This window comes from Salvelinus fontinalis, chromosome 10 (genome assembly GCF_029448725.1).
Source record: "Salvelinus fontinalis isolate EN_2023a chromosome 10, ASM2944872v1, whole genome shotgun sequence".
In the NCBI taxonomy this organism is placed as follows: domain Eukaryota; kingdom Metazoa; phylum Chordata; class Actinopteri; order Salmoniformes; family Salmonidae; genus Salvelinus; species Salvelinus fontinalis.
The window spans coordinates 13,763,981-13,781,115 of NC_074674.1; the positions used below are offsets into that span (position 1 = coordinate 13,763,981).

The following is a 17,135-nucleotide window of genomic DNA, read 5'->3' on the forward strand; positions in this document are numbered from 1 at the left end:
CTGCCTCCTATCTGAGATATTTATTGCAGCCCTCATCCTCCACATATAACACCCGTTCTGCCAATCACATTCTGTTAAAGCTCACCAAAGCGCACATATCCCTGGGTCGCTCCTCTTTTCAATTCGTTGCAGCTAGCGACTGGAACGAGCTGCAACAAACACTCAAACTGGACAGTTTTATCTGAATCTCTTCATTCAAAGACTCAATCATGAACACTCTTACTGACAGTTGTGGCTGCTTTGTATGCTGTATTGTTGTCTCTACCTTCTTGTCCTTTGTGCTGTTCACTGTGCCCAATAATGTTTGTACCATGTTTTGTGCTGCTGCCATGTTGTGTTGCAACCATGTTGTTGTTATGTTGTGTTGCTACCATGCAGTGTTGTCATGTGTTGCTGCCTTGCTATGTTGTCGTCTTAGGTCTCTCTTTATGTAGTGTTGTGTTGTCTCTCTTGTTGTGATGTGTGTTTTGTCCTATATTTATATTGTATTTATCTATTTATTTTTATCCTTGTCCCCGCAGGAGGCCTTTTGGTAGGTCGTCATTGTAAATAATAATTTGTACTTAACTAACTTGCCTAGTTAAATAAAGGTTAAATAAAAAATGTAATAAAAGGCACAAACCAGATGGGATGACTGCAGAATGCTGTGGTATCCATGCTGGTTAAGTGTTCCGTGAATTCTAAATAAATCCCTGATAGTCTCACCAGCAAAGCACCCCCACACCAACACCCCTCCTCCTCCATGCTTCATACATTTTTCTACTCTACATCTCACAAAGAAATGGCAGTTGGAACCAAAAATCTCAAATTTGGACTCCAGACCTGAACCCAATAGAAAATCTTTGGAGGGAGCCTAAAGTCCGTATTGACCAGCGACAGCCCCGAAACCTGAAGGATCTGGAGAAGGTCTGTATGGAGGAGTGGGCCAAAATCACTGCTGCAGTGTGTGCAAACCTGGTCAAGAACTACAGGAAACGTATGATCTCTGTAATTGCAAACAAAGGTTTCTGTACCAAATATTAAGTTCTGCTTTTCTGATGTATCAAATGTCATGCAATAAAATGTAAATGAATTACGGTACTTAAAAATCATACAATGTGATTTTCTGGATTTTTGTTTTAGATTCCGTCTCTCACAGTTGAAATGTACCTATGATAAAAATGACAGACCTCTACATGCTTTGTAAGTAGGAAAACCTGCAAAATCGGCAGTGTGTCAAATACTTGTTCTCCCCAATGTACAAAGCAAGGAAAGTGAACTTCAAAACGTGATGTAGTTTTATTGGAATTTGCAGTTGGTAATGGTAAGTAATGAATCTGCTAGCTTCTGACAAGAAAAGAGAGCAGTTTTTCACCTAAAGTAGATGATTTGTGTCTAAAGTTGCATTGAAAGTGAATGGAAGTTGGAAGTGATGATGTCACAATGGGGAGCTTTAGAATGCTGAGGAAATCCCATAGAAGGGGAAGGAGGACAAAAAGAAGGACAAAAAAGGTGTATATTTAAAAAAGTATAAAACATATTTAAAAAGTTGTATACAAGCAACTCAAGTGAGACAATTCTGCACGTTTTAAAGTTTGAATAGCGTTTCTAGATTAAGCAGTGTAGGAAGATTAGCGCGCTAAAGAATAACTAGATTGTAACTTTACAAGTAAAGTTGCGGGGCTTGCTAAAGCTCTTTAAAATTATTTTTGTGGTAGTGGAAGTTTAAAAAGTTGTACTTTATTTATATTATTTGAATAGTGAAATAATTTCAAATGCCCATCCCTTCTCAGTAGTTGTGGTCAGTTGTTGTGTGGTAAGTAGTTGTGTGGTTGTGGTTAGTAGTTGTGGTCAGTCGTTTTGGTCAGTAGGTGTGTGGTTGTCGTCAATAGTTTTGGTCGGTAGTTGTGTGGTTGTGGCCGGTAGTTTTGGTCAGTCACTATGTGGTTGTGGTCAGTAGTTGTGTGGTTGTGGCCAGTAGGTTAGGTCAGTAGTTGTGTGGTTGTGATCAGTAGTTTCAGTTAGTAGTTGTGATCACTAGTGGTAAGTAGTTTTGTGGTCAGTAGTTGTGGTCAGAGGTTGTGTGGTTATGGTCAGTTGTTGTGTTTGGGTCAGTAGTTGGGTGGCCAGTAGTTGTGTGGTTGTGGTCAGTTGTTATGGTCAGTAGCTGTGTGGTTGTGGTCAGTAGTTGTGGTCAGTAGTTTTGCTCAGTAGTTGTGTGGTTGTGTGGTCAGTAGATGTGTTCAGAAGTTGTGGTCAGTAGTTTTGTGTTTGTGGTCAGTATATGTGGTCAGTAGTGGTCAGTCGTTTTAGTAAGTAGGTGTTTGGTTCAGTAGTTGTGCTCAGTAGTTGTGTGGTTGTGGTCAGTAGGTTAGGTCAGTAGTTGTGTGGTCAGTAGTTGGGTGGTTGCGATCAGTATTTGTGGTCAGTAGTTTTGTTCAGTGGTTGTGGTCAGTCGTTGTGTGGTTATGGTCAGTAATTGTGGTCACTCTTCAACATCGTCATCATTTTTTGTCCTCTGAGTCTGAGTATCCATAGCAACGGCTCAGTTTGGGCTGCTCAATGATTAACATAGAGAGCTGTTAGCTGACGTTAGCGAGCCACTTTTTGTCACCCTAAACTCAGACAAACAGCTTTAACTTTTTATTGGTAGAAACTATTCCTAATCCGCTTCATCCAATCAGAGGGGTACAGTCCGCCCTTCTCTTTAGACAATTTAGTTATTTAGAGAACGGAGGATGATCCTGAGTAGGAGGACAAAGATAGTGATCATTAGAAATCTTCTCTTTATCATTCCAGGTCATCCTATTTGATTGGTACAAGCTATTCCTAATCCGTTATTGGAGAGGAAGATTTCATGTCCTTTATGTCCTTGTATGACTTGCTGGGGAATGTTCAAAACGGCAGTTGTTGGCAAAAAAAGTTACAGAAAATGTTGTTTTGCAGTTACTAAAACAGCTGTATTGTTTGATATTTCTGTTATTTTTTACAGATTTGGGTAACTTTTTGTCTAAGTTGTTCGAAAAGTGGTCAACGTACAGTAGCTGATTCGTGTCTAAAGTTGTGTTGTTGAATTGACAGTAAATGGAAGTTGGAAGTGATGATGTCACAATGTTGAGGAAATCCCATACAGGGGGATGGAGGACAAAAATATAAATAGTTAAATGTTTTTTAAGATGTCAAAAAGTTGCATACAAGCAACTCAAGCGTGACCATTCTAAACGTTTTAAAATGTGCGTTTCTAGCTGAAACGGTGTTAGAGGGGTAGCGTGCTTAAAAGAATAAGAAGAAAATAAGAAGTATGTCAAAGATTGAAGCTGGGGCTTTTGCTTCGCAAACCCCACAATAATAATAAGAAGAGGTATGTTGAAGATTTATGTAGGGGCTTTTGCCTTGTAATTCTGTACATGTTTCTATACAGCTGACATATTTGGTTTCGACTGAATCTACAATCAATTGCTCTTTAATAGTTTTCAAATAGTTTGAATAGTTTGCTAACGGTTATCTTACTGTATAATGAATCATGGAAAGGGTACTGGGTGGCGCAGTGGTCTAGGGCACTGCATCGCAGTGCTAGCTGCGCCACCAGAGTCTCTGGGTTCGCGCCCAGGCTCTGTCGCAGCCGGCCGCAACCGGGAGGTCCGTGGGGCGACGCACAATTGGCATAGCGTAGTCCAAGTTAGGGAGGGTTTGGCCGGTAGGGATATCCTTGTCTCAGTATGTGAAAAACAAATGTAATAAAATGTATGCACTCTACTGTAAGTCGCTCTGGATAAGAGCGTCTGCTAAATGACTAAAATGTAAATGTAAAATGTACTGATCGGAGGGATAAAAACCTGCACTGCTGGTATGCTCATTACCACAGCTTTAATGACAAACAACTACAGATGTCTCTTTATAGTGTGACCGGGGCAGCAGGTAGCCTAGTGGTTAGAGTGTTGGGCCAGTAACCGAAAGGTTGCTGGACTGAATCCCTGACCTGACAAGGTAAACATCTGTCGTTCTGCCCCTGAGCAAGGCAGCACTGTTTCCCGGTCGCTGAAGACGTGGATGTCGATTAAGGCAGCCCCCCTCTGATTCAGAGGGTTGAGTTAAATGCAGAAGACACATTTCAGTGTAACGCATTCAGTTGTACAGCTATCCCCCTTTCTGTGTGTTTACATGGTAGTTTATAGGCAGTACCTGTACATATAATTAGTGTGGATAGGTACACATTATGGTGGGTACTAGGTAGACACACCTATGTAAACACATGTATGTCAACAACTGCGGCATCTTCCAATGAGCAGACAGACATGGCAAGCTACCTTTGGCTGCTGCACACTGACTTCTACCGGCACAGAATACCATCGTAGTCCTGCACTGAAGCTGGTACAGAACTGGTCAAGATGGTTAAGCTGGTCAACCTGGATCTTCCAGCAGGGTATGTATTAGGGACACTTATTCTAAAGTGGTACCAAACTTAACATTGAGATAGCGCACTGGAAACTTCACAACTGCATTAATCTGGTCAAACTTTTATTGAAAAATAAAATTAAAAGAATGATGGTTAATACAACTGTAAAACTACCACATTTTCATGTTTACCCCTCAAAGCAATACATCATGTTTACCCTTCAAAGCAATATCTGATCCCATGACAATCCCAAGAGCGCATCACAACCTTTTGAAGACTGCATTATCTTTAGCTTTGCCCTCTCCAACCCGTGCTACATGTAAAAGCGGTTCAAAGACATAAACATTTGAATCAAAAGCCTAAACAAATACATAATTAGATTGTCTATAGATCTTTTGGTGCATAATCACAAAGGGAGTGTAACAGTAAATTGGCATCACTGATGCAATCTCTATTTCCTTTACCGAAAGTATCAGCCACCTTGGGACTGACTGCCTCCAAAGCTGCAGGAGATACAGGTCTCTATCTGTCTCCCGTCTGTCTGTAGGGATGTGTTTTGTTGATAGCAAAACATCATTTGATCAATGCTGTAGTAATGACAGACTCTCCCTGGGGCCAGTGCAAACTGGTGGCCAAGTGTTGGTAGTAAATGTCTTGATAGGTGATGAGGCTTCCATTGACAGTATTTACAGTTACACTATACCATTTGTGTTCTGGGAGGACATCTTGTGAGTCATTTGATGACTGCACAACATGTATAAACATGACATTTCCTATTTGCATGCATGCATCTGGGGTCCATATAAGCACCTTCATATGTTATAGCACCTTCATATGTTATAGCACCATTTTTTAGTTCATTTTTTACCGTTTTCAGTTTAGGACCCAACTGTTGGCATGCATACACTTGGGTTTTTTTCAGATTGGTTTTCTAAACATTGCAACCTTTTACAAACATTACAAGGCATTGAATGAATAGTCATACAGTACCATACATGTAGAACATGAAATAATACAGTACACATGTTACAGAAAGTTCTAGAATACAGAACAATTGCTTTCTTGTTTTGAGTCATCTAATATTCTACGGAACTACAGGACACGCTAATGTTTTAACATTACATTTATCCAAAGATACACGAAACTTTTCTGCTTCACCATTTCATTTTTTTTTATATCATTACCATAGACATTTAGTTTTAAATTCTACTGCAAAAATGGCATGATAAACACAAAGATAAACAAAACCAACAAAGCTTCTTCAATACCCATACTTCTCACAGCACACTACATACACCAACTATAAATTAGTAACACATTTAAAAGATGTCCTCACATTTCTGAAGTGAAGCCTGAACTCCATTTTTTTTTCTTCTTCTTTTAGTTGACACTACTGCAGTTAGGTGGTTAGTAGTGTTTTGTGGCGCTTGAGTGCTAAGTAGCCTATGCTTCGGATACTATAATCTCCTAAAGATGCTTGAACATCCTTGGTGTTTCATGCAATAGAAATCTGTTGCAATAAACATCTCCCTCGTATTTCTTTCACCAGACTGACAGGTCATCTTTTCCATTTTCCAAACATACCTTTGTTCTAAAAACGAAGAAAAATCATCACCCAAATAAAATACAATAGAATCAAATTGTAAAGAAGTTCCAAGGCTTAAAGGTTAGAAACCTTTTGTTTAGATGATAACAGTCCAAATTTGACCACTAAGCTACATACCACCCCCCAAAAAGCACAAGTTTATTCACTTAAATTGTGAAGAAAAAACAGAATTTAGGGTAGATATCAACTCCATTTGACATTGCTAGCTGCCGTTATTACTACAACAAGTAGACAAAACAATAGCATCGGAAAGCCATAACACTGTAAGATTTTGACCTTATTTCAAAAGTGTCACAGTGGTTCAGGTGAAATAAAACGTAAAGATGAAGGGTAGGCTATTGACTTCAGGGCCACTATCTGAGTCAGCTTATCTCAAGGTGCAGCTCTTTTGAGGTTAAAATGGATGATATCAACATCTAGGCGAAGATTAGCTTCATGGTGTGGCAATATAAGAGCATGATTGTCACTTCAAAGTTTAAACCAATATGCATGGATCATGTGGTCGCTCCATGTGAATTGAGTAAGAAGCAGCAGAGTAAAGTGCTGTTTTTTAAAGTGCTTTCTTAAAGGAGGCTTGTGTTTCGAAGAGCAAAGATCTGTGCATCCCCCTTCATATTCTCTCTCCATCTCCAAGAGAGAAAAAAGCCTTTGTTTTTAGAGATATACATGATGCAGGCAAGATTTGCCCCAAAGGTTCTGTGATCATCATTAAAGCCTTAATCTCAAATACAAAATCACTGGGCACTCTAAAATATTGATAGAAATTAAAGCATGTGGGAACAAACTAATTTTCAAGGAAAGTTGTGCTTTGAATGATTTTTCTATAATGAGTTGTTAAACTTTTCCCGTTAGAATAAATTAAATCAGTCAAATGGAATTTCCATACCACACATTAGATAATTCAAATAAAACACACCTGAATATTCTTGTGCTTTTCATGTACTTCTTTTTTATGCCTCTCCCTAATGTCAATATGCCTTGTCTATTGCTGTTTTGGTTAGTAATTTTTGTCTTAATTCACTGTAGAGCCTCCGGTGACTGCACCTGGCTTAAATGGTGCCTCTAGAGACAAAACTGCTCTCATCATCACTCAATGCCTAGGCTTACCTCCACTGTACTCACATCCTACCATACCCTTGTCTGTACATTATGCCTTGAATCTATTCTTCCGCGCCCAGAAACCTGCTCCCTTTACTCTCTGTTCCAAAATCACTAGACGACCAGTTCTTTTAGCCTGTAGCCGTACTCTTACCCTACTCCTCCTTTGTCCTCTGGTTATGCAGAGGTTAACCCAGGCCCTGCAGCCCCCGCAATCACTCCCGTTCCCCAGGTGCTCTCTTTTGATGACTTCTGTAACCGTAAAAGCATTGGTTTCATGCATGTTAACATTAGAAGCCTCCTCCCTAAGTTTGTTTTATTCACTGCTTTAGCACACTCCGCCAACCCGGATGTCCTACCCCTGTCTGAATCCTGGTTTAGGAAGGCCACCAAAAATCCCGAAATGTCCATCCCTAACTATTACGTTTTCCGACAAGATAGAACTGCAAAAGGGGGCGGAGTTGCAATCTACTGCAGAGATAGCCTGCAGAGTTCTGCCTTACTTTCCAGGTCTGTACCCAAACAGTTTGAGCTTCTAATTTAAAAAATGAATCTCTCCAGAAATAAGTCTCTCACCGTTGCCGCTTGTTATAGACCCCCCTCAACCCCCAGTTGTGCCCTGGACACCATATGTGAATTGATCGTCCCCCATCTATCTTCAGAGTTCGTGCTGCTAGGTGACCAAAACTGGGATATGCTTAACACCCCGGCCGTCCTACAATTTAAGCTAGATGCCCTCAATCTCACACAAATCATCAAGGAACATACCAGGTACAACCCTAAATCCGTAACCATGGGCACCCTCTTAGATATCATCCTGGCCAACTTGCCCTCTAAATACACCTCTGCTGTCTTCAACCAGGATCTCAGCGATCACTGCCTTATTGCCTGCGTGCGTACTGGGTCCGTGGTCAAACGATCACATCACTGTCAAATGCTCCCTAAAACACTTAAGCGTGCAGGCCTTTCTAATCGACCTGGCTCGGGTATCCTGGAAGGATATTGACCTCATTCCGTCAGCATAGGATGCCTGGTTGCTCTTCAATAGTGCTTTCCTCTCCATCTTAAATAAACATGCCCCATTCAAAAAATGTAGAACTAAGAACAGATATAGCCCTTGGTTCACCCCATACTTGACTGCCCTTGACCAGCACAAAAACATCCTGTGGCATTCTGCATTAGCATCGAATAGCCGCCGCGATATGCAACTTTTCAGAGAAGTCATGAACTAATATACTCAATCAGTTAGGAAAGCTAAGGCTAGCTTTTTCAAACAGAAATTTGCTTCCTGTAGCACTAATTCCAAAAGGTTTTGGGACACTGTAAAGTCCAAGGAGAATATGAGCACCTCCTCCCAGCTGCCCACTGCACTGAGGATAGGAAACACTGTCACCACCGATAAATCTACGATAATCGATAATTTCAATAAGCATTTTTCCACGGCTGGCCATGCTATCCACCTGGCTACCTGTACCCTGGCCAACATCTAAGCACCCCCTGCAGCAACTTGCCCCCCCCCCCCCCACTTCTCCTTCACCCAAATCCAGACAGCTCATGTTCTGAAAGAACTGCAAAATCTGGGTCCCTACAGATCTGCTGGGCTGGACAATCTGGACCCTCTCTTTCTAAAATTATCCTCCAAAATTGTTGCAACCCCTATTACTAGCCTATTCAACCTATCTTTTGTATCTTCTGAGATCCCCAAAGATTGGAAAGCTGTACCTGTACACAGCCAATCTGTAAATAGCACACCGACTACCTCATCCCCATATTATTACTTACCCTCTTGCTCTTTTTCACCTCAGTATCTCTATTTACACATCATCATCTGCACATCTATCACTCCAGTATTAATGCTAAATTCTAATTATTTTTGCCTTTAGGGCCTATTTATTGCCTACCTCCCTACTCTTCTACATTTGCACACACTGTACATAGATTTTTCTATTTTTCTTTTGTGTTACTGACCGTACATTTGTTTATATGTAACTCTGTGTTGTTGTTTTTGTCACACTGCTTTGCTTCTATCTTGGCCAGGTCGCAGTTGTAAATGAGAACAGTTCTCAACTAGCCTACCTGGTTAAATATATATATATTTTTTTCCATAAATAAAAAAGTTTGGATTGACACCTCTAATAATACAAAATAAAAAAAACAACAGTCTTTATTTAAGATAGAAAAAAAATCATAATCAAGTTTAACCCCTTTTTTGTCATTGACTCTTTTTTCATCATATACACAGTACCTCATCCCTTGAGATTCGAAATTCAGTCAACTGCATTCATGAGGAAACTACTATATGTCTTTAAGATATCAAAAATCATAATATCAAGTTTTGTTTTAGAGGCAATGATTTTTAACCGTGCCTATTTTGTTATTGACCAATCCTTTTTTTTAATCATATACACAGTACCTCTTCCCTTCAGATTTAGTCAACTCCGTTCTTGTGGAAACTACAATATGTCTTAACACAGAAAGTAGCATGAGTATGATGCATTCTGACTGTTCTATTTGGTTCATCTCTCCTCAATGGATCTTCCATGCGGAACAAACATATGGCGAGCTAAATGTACAGCAAATTAAATTGGTCAATTTCAGCTCTGCAGAAGAATCGCTGTTTTATAGACCCTGTAACGCAAGGGGCACAGTTGCTAGGGAGTTGTAGCCAAAAAGAAAACTAAGAAATATGAACAGTCTGTCAGACTATTTCATACATCCTTTGTCACCAGATGCAAGGGAAAGTTCAAATTTGAGTTTCGGCACAGAACGTTGGTTAAAACTAGAACAAACCATTTGAATTGAAGCCCTGTTTAAGCAAGATGTTAAGGCCTTACTTGTACTGCAAGATTGTTTGTCTGGCACTCAGACATATGAAGAGATGTTTAGACTAATAAGATGTATGGATTAGGTCATCAGCGTAGGACATTTTATGTCACTGAACATATCAGCCCCATCACCTTATCTGGCAATAAGTCTATGGTGCTGTTTCCTGGACACAGCCCCTAAATTATAAAAATGGTCTAATAAAGCTCCAGGGGTCTAAAATGTGGCAACAAATTAGATGTGGAGGAAGTTTGTAACAGAATATCACCTGTCTTTTTCAAAGACCTCATTTGGGCATGTGACAAGGGCACATTTTTCAACTGTCTGCTGTCTAACCAGCCTCTACATGTGTTGAGACTATTACAAAGTAGGCAACAAAGCCTATATCAATAAAGATGATCGGTGTTGGGAGCGATGCTCCTTTCTATAGCGCCACAAGTGTCAGCATGACTTGAAACTAAAAATATAGTACGGCAGATAATCAAAAATCCATGTGAGGAGAAATTATGTTTTCACTTAAAGTAATGTGTAAATATCTAGTGCTGAGCGATTAGTGCTTTTTGAGGTCGGTTCGGTTTTCGGTTCGATTGTTAAAAAATAATCATGGTTTTCGATTTTGATAATATTTTTTTACATTAAATGCACTATGCAATATGTGGGTTGAATGCTGTAACACATAAATCTTTTTTTTAAGTCCCCATGATGGTAGTGACTGCCCATTACTGCGTATCACCTATTAACCATAATTTAATCACATTACTTTACTTTAATAAAATATTAGAATGAAATCAAAGTCATCAAATAATACTAAGTCCTCAGATAGAGCTGCTGCCTATGATGTCTGACAAACTCACTACTTTAGTAGTTCTTCAAAGTAAATAAGGCATACTTTTATTACTGCTAAATACCAACTATCAATCACTTAGATCATGTATTATCAGGCTCACTAAGCAACTGCTTTCTATACCTCTTGTTCTCTCTTCTCTCAATCTCTGTGTCTCGCTCCGCACAGACCGGACAGGTTTAAGTGGGCGCCCAATGGATTATGGTCATTGTAGTTAATTACCATGTTTCCTGCTCTAAACTATGTAGAATATTGGCCTGTTGGAAATTACAACTCCCTACCACATCGCACAGTTCAGGCTTGATCTGATTTATCTCTACAGAAACTGCACATCAAGCTAAAATTGTCTGTGATGAGATTTGAACTCACAACCTTTGGGTTGCTAGACGTTTGTCTTATTCGCCTACCCATCCACCGGTTATTTTTGCCTTTAGTAACCATATGCCTTATGTAACCATACCAAAGGTAACATATCATACTAAATGGAGTGTCTCGGATTTACGTACAGAATAATACAAAATGCTCTGAAACCAGGTTGAGTACAGAAACCTGACAGAAACACTGCTAGCCTAACACAAATGTACTATGGCTAAAACTTGGCTGGGACATGCTTTCAAGGGTGCTCTGCAACACCTGGCTGATACCAATATAGTGGATTAGGGGGTACCCTGACTGAGACTCAAGCCCTGGTCCCTACGACTGTCATTCCGAAACCATTATACTATCACAATCCTCGCTATATGAGCCCTGATACAATTCTGACTAAGTGGGTTACCCCTATTGGCACAATGCATAGCGTGTTTGGCCTTCAAGCCAGTGACCATAGCTGTGTTCGAATACTCATACTAACCGCACTAACCATACGTGTGATGTAAATTGAGTATGTAGTATGCTTATTTTTCATAGTATGGTCATAGTTAGCATGCCAAAAGTCCCTGGATGTCTTACTAAATTCGCTAAAATATGAATTATACAAGCAGTGGACACTATTTCCGTGCTTTTAGGGCCTATAATGCAATTCTTCAGACAATGGGGGTGGCTTCACAATGTTTTCAGATTTTTTTTTAAATGGCGGAAAATATGCAGCTGAATTCCAACGAGAGCGGATACACCCGTTGACTATGGCCGGTGTCGATAAACGTTGCAAAAAAAAAGCTAAACTAAACTGTTGCCAGCAGCACAGTTAGTCACCAACGCTCTGGATAACACGAAAACAGCAAAAAACAGCTCTGCTAGGGCGAGTAAAATGGTCAGAGTGAGATGTTCTCTCATTTGTGTCTGGAAGTAGCTAGCAAGCTAGCCAACGTTAGCCAGTTAGCTTGGGTGCTTGACTACCGTTGTGAGGTCAGAACACTCAGATCAACCCTACTCCTCAGAGCTTCCAGTGTGGCCTCCGAGAATGAAAACACAGAATTTACAAATGAACATGACAAAGCTCTGGATTTACGATCGCCCAGAGCGAACTCTGAGCGCTCTCTGGCACTCCATATTGAATTTACGAACACACCCGAAATCGTAAAATGTCTAGCTAGTCATGTGTTATGCTAACAAGCGAGAAAGAGGTTGCATAGCAACAGCATCAACTTCCAGTAGACAGGCAAAGCGCTAGTACACTCAACTGAAAGGCTACTGTTTGTTTACAGTATACTAAAATGAACTAATAGTATATAATCATTAAGTATGTAGTATACAGTATGTCAGTATGGGTATTCGATCACAGCACCGGTTTTATATCCTTGTCCTGCCGTTTGTTCCTAGGCCATCATTGAAAATAAGAATTTGTTCTTAACTGACTTGCCTAGTTAAATAAAGGTAAAAAAAAAAAAAGTTTGCTACACTAGTGTCAAAAGTGGGATGGCGGCTGTGCGATGGCTCAGACATGCTAGGGGGCTGAGTAGTCAAAGCACAGGGATGTGCCTTCGAGTAAGGAGGGGGCAGTGTAGCAAACCTTGCTATATGTGCCACGTTACAATTCCAAGCAAGTGGGTTAACCCTATTGACACGATGCATAGGGTGTTTGTCTGTCACGCCAGGTATTTGAGTTCTATTCCCTGCCCCACTGTTCACTACAATCCCAAAAGGCTCAACTATCACGGTGAGGTCGCTAGGTGTTGTAACCTACAAAGGTCGTTTAGTATTATTACATGGGGTACAACTTGAATTTTATCTTTCAATTATGTTATTATTTTTATTGCTGGCTGTTATACAGTTAATTACATGTGTATGGCTTTAGGGAAAATAAAATGATCCTACAACACCGTAATGCAATTAATATTTGTATTATTATTTTCAAGTAAGCACAAGTAATAATGTAATTTGAATAAATGCTCAAAAGCAGTTAATTGAACGCTTCATTCCATTTGGATAAATTGTGGGTCAGGCTGTATTTTAATTTCTGATACTGATGCGCTATCTGTTGCTGATCATCATTCTCGTCGTTTTAAATAGTGTAGCCAGAATAGGCCTATGCTTCTAGCAAGCCCAGTTATTCAGGAAAGCTTACTCTGCGTTCTGCCTCCTTTCTGATCCGAGTGGCGATTCCTCGACCTAGAACCTAACGCTTCAATATAGCCAAAATATTTGTAATTTTACTTTTAAAATGTATTACCTTTTATGTGTGCAATAAACACAACCAGTCACAATGTTTTAATCCGATTAGGCTACTTCAAAAGTATCCTGTAGGCTACCTGCGCACGTTCATCCACTAACTAATACAATTCCAGCATCCAAACTGCGCATTGGCCATTCCATGAATGGAAAGAAACATCAGTTAGAAAATAGCAAAAAGTTAAATGACATTCAGAGATTGTCAAGCCAAGCCATCGATACTGAGTAGGGAAAGATGTATTCCCTGTTTGTCCCGGATTGACATACTCTATTTGAATGGGGTGTTGAAAACGCAAACCATGATGATGTGCTCGAAGTCGGTATTCGGTATGCAGTTATGAATTGCTTATTGGTTGTGTGTAGTGCTTTGGCACATAAAATCCTTGCATATATTTGATATAATTATAAATATAGCATCAAAATGTTGAAAATCTGATTTCCTGATAGCTGATAATTGTCTGCAGCCGGCTCTGATTATAGTGTAATGACATAGGCAGGGAGTTAGAGCTCGTCCGTGATGGTCGGCGAACCGTTAACCAAACTGTCCCTTACTCTATAAAACGAAATCATGAAATGCTACCTACACAAATTATTGTTGCTGTTTAAACAACAATATCATGTCTAGCATTCAGCAGTATATCTTACATTAACCCCCTACCAATGTTTGTGGGGGACAGGACGTGTACACTTTCACGTCTCACCTTTTTTTCCTCAATCAGACAATCACATGCGCACACGTACTTTCATTCACACACTCAGTCAACCACAATGAAGAAAAAAAAAGATTTGATTCACACAAATGACCTACATCATCGTTTAGCCTTTTGAATATAATTTTTCATTTTTCAATAGGCAACACGTCCTGCTGCACCAATTTCAAAACGGATGCCATAATCGAAATTTATGATTGAAACAGGAACGACCACGAACAAAGCAAAAGTGCGAGTTGACAAGAGACATATGCCTAATAGAGATACATTAAGAATACTTTTTCATATGTTCTAGGATATTGTCATGTTTAGCTTTTTCCATCCCTGTTTTAACCCACCATCACTAGAACTCTCTTACAGCCATATAATGCCATTGTCAATCCTCTTGTTCTCCAATGTCCTCGCGAGTCTCTGTCCTCTTCTCCTTGTGACAGGTGACAATTCGCTGCATTTCCTCCTCATACCTAATGAAATTATCTCCAAATCTGGCCCAGGCTTTCATGGGAACCGTTATGGTGTTCCTGTATGGCTGTTTTACCTCGCTAATCTTTAAAAAGACACCATACCGATTGGAACCAACGTCGAAATAAAACCTCTTATTGTCCACTCGGAATGATGCTGCTTCGGGAAACTCGGTGGATTCTTCATGGTTCCCATTGCCTCGTCTAAGCTCATCCGTGGCATTATCATCGCCGTAGTCTTCAATCAGCTGCGACAGTGCATCTCTGAATTCGATTAGCCCTTGAGCCGGCAACACTATGGTTTGATCGATGCCCTGGCCGTAGTAACCGATGGCCCCATGCCCTCTGCTGACAGTCTGTCTGATGCGGAGGAACCTGCCTCGCTGGTTCTCTTTCAGGTCCAGATAGTACTTTCTATTGTCTCTCTCAATGAATTCACTCTTCAGGACGCGATGAGTATGTTCCTCCGACACCGCAGAGCCAGTGGGAGACACTGATGCTGCGTGGTGATCCTGCGGTCTTCTGCGGGAGTCGTGCGGGCGGCCCTGGCCATTGCTCTGCTCTTCTGGCCGTGGTACCAGGCCACCTCTCAACCCAATATGAGCGTAATAATCAATGAAGTCCCCCAGGCAATAACGTAGATCGGGTGCCATTGACATGGACAGCGTTAATTTGCTCTTTCTGATGTTATCATGACGTTCTCTTCCAATCCAAACCTCTGCAATTTTTAGGAATCGGCCCCGTGCACTTTGTTTAACATCCAAATAAAACCGTTTCTTCTGGATGTCGACACGTTTAGAGGCAAGCTCCTGAATGTCTATGCCCTGCTGCTGACTGCCAGGGTGAACATACTGTTGATGATATGCGCCTCTCGCCATCGAATCTGATGTAATCCTTCCTCTGTCTCTTTCCGTCCCTCTTGAATATGTTGTATCAGACATCATTTTTTCGTTTCCAACACAGTTAAGCACACGACAAATTGCCTGGCATTACCAGCCAACATGCTGTCTTTCATGTAACCCTATTAGTTTCGCTAGACAGACAGTTTATTGCTATAGTAGGCTGAATTTGAAAGATACCTGGATTGACCTGAAATGGCCGCTACCTGATAGGAGTATTCAGTTGATCGAGTTTCTGCGTCCGGATTTAAAGGTCAAGCGTTAGTAACGTTTGGTACCATTTTCATCGTAACCCTTGGCAAGACGGGTTACTTAGCTACCCCCTTTCCTGCATCTGCCACTTCTCCCGGACAGTTTCTTTAGAGGGCGCTGCTTCGGTGGGTTCCACTAGTTACTACAGCCACAAAGTCAAAATTGGTTTTATCGTTAAAAAATAATAATTAAAAAATAGCTTTTGGGTCTTAATTTAAGGTTAGGGTTACTCATATGGTTATTCGTATGGTTAAGGATTAAAATCGCATTTTAAGAATATAAATGTTAGAAATAGGCGGGGTTTATGATGTTGTAGCTTTGTTAACTAGTGACGACCCGCTTCGTTAGCGGTAGGTTGATGAATCCAATGAACCCATCCAACTCTGTACCCCTTCCATTTCCAGCAGCGAAATCCCACAGTTTAAAGAGACAACGTAATCCTAGTTTGAGCAGTACAGTTCAATTTGACACAGCAAGCGAATTTACTGCAAAGAACTGCCTTTATAAAGTAGACAGCTGCAATAACGTTGTCGCCGTGGACAAAGATGCTGTCAAGGAAAATATAAAGGCTTACCTGCCAATCTTTTCAACATTAACAAATTAGAGGAAGGCACATGGTAATTGATCGACAAAATATAGAGCAGTGCGCTGACCACCGGTATAGTCCCAGTCGGTATTTGATAAAATGTGGGGGAAACAAATTGTGGTTACCATTGGCTCAGAGCAAAAATGTTTAAAAAAATTAAAACGTAATTTTCTTGTTTCCTGCTTGTTTTAGTCAATTACAAAACTACATTTAAGAAAAGAAAAGTACAACATGTTTAATGATTACTTTTCAACATTGCCTGCTCCCTAGCATTCTCACGTAATAGAGCTTCCTTCATGCCGCTTTTCATGACGATGCTAGCAGCCACATGAGTGAGTGGGTGCTAGTTAGCTAGCTACCAACCAACCACAACATTAAAGCTACAATATGTAATTTTTTGGCCAACCCGACCAAATTCACATAGACTTGAGTTGTGAGTTATAGAGTTTTCATTATCATTGAAAAGCAAGTCAAAGAAGCGCTAGGTCTGTACTATGTGCACTATTTCTATGCTTCCCGTTCTTTTACATTCGGATTTGTACACCAGCTTCAAACAGCTGAAAATACAATATTTTGTGTTATGGAAAATATATTTCACAGTGGTTTAGATGGTACAATGAATCTCTAAACAATACTTGCTTATTTTGTCACAGAAACTGAAATTAGATTAACTATTAAAATTTTAGCAACCAGGAAATGGCGATGTGATTTTTGCATAGTGCATCTTTAAGCTACCCAATTTTATAAATCCCTCAAACTTGTGAAACTTAAAAATTTTTTTAATGAAAATTGAAAAATGATTAGAAGTCATGTCTCTGAGGGTCTGTTAATGTCTCACTGTTAATGTCTCATTGCCTTGTCACATATTAATGAT

General features: G+C 40.2%; 1 protein-coding gene across 1 annotated transcript; it reads right to left on the reverse strand.

Annotated features, from left to right (window-relative positions):
• Nucleotides 1-4,480: 4,480 nt before the first annotated feature.
• LOC129863651 (purine-rich element-binding protein gamma-like) lies at nucleotides 4,481-15,840 on the reverse strand. The gene has a single exon (XM_055935777.1). It carries the CDS (start codon nucleotides 15,466-15,468, stop codon nucleotides 14,440-14,442), a length of 1,029 nt encoding a protein of 342 aa, XP_055791752.1. The 5' UTR covers nucleotides 15,469-15,840; the 3' UTR covers nucleotides 4,481-14,439.
• Between the last annotated feature and the right edge of the window lie 1,295 nt (nucleotides 15,841-17,135).

What these genes read in the sequence shown, in the direction of transcription:
- LOC129863651 (XM_055935777.1), bottom strand. Translation starts at nt 15,468, where the DNA reads ATGATGTCTGATACAACATATTCAAGAGGGACGGAAAGAGACAGAGGA.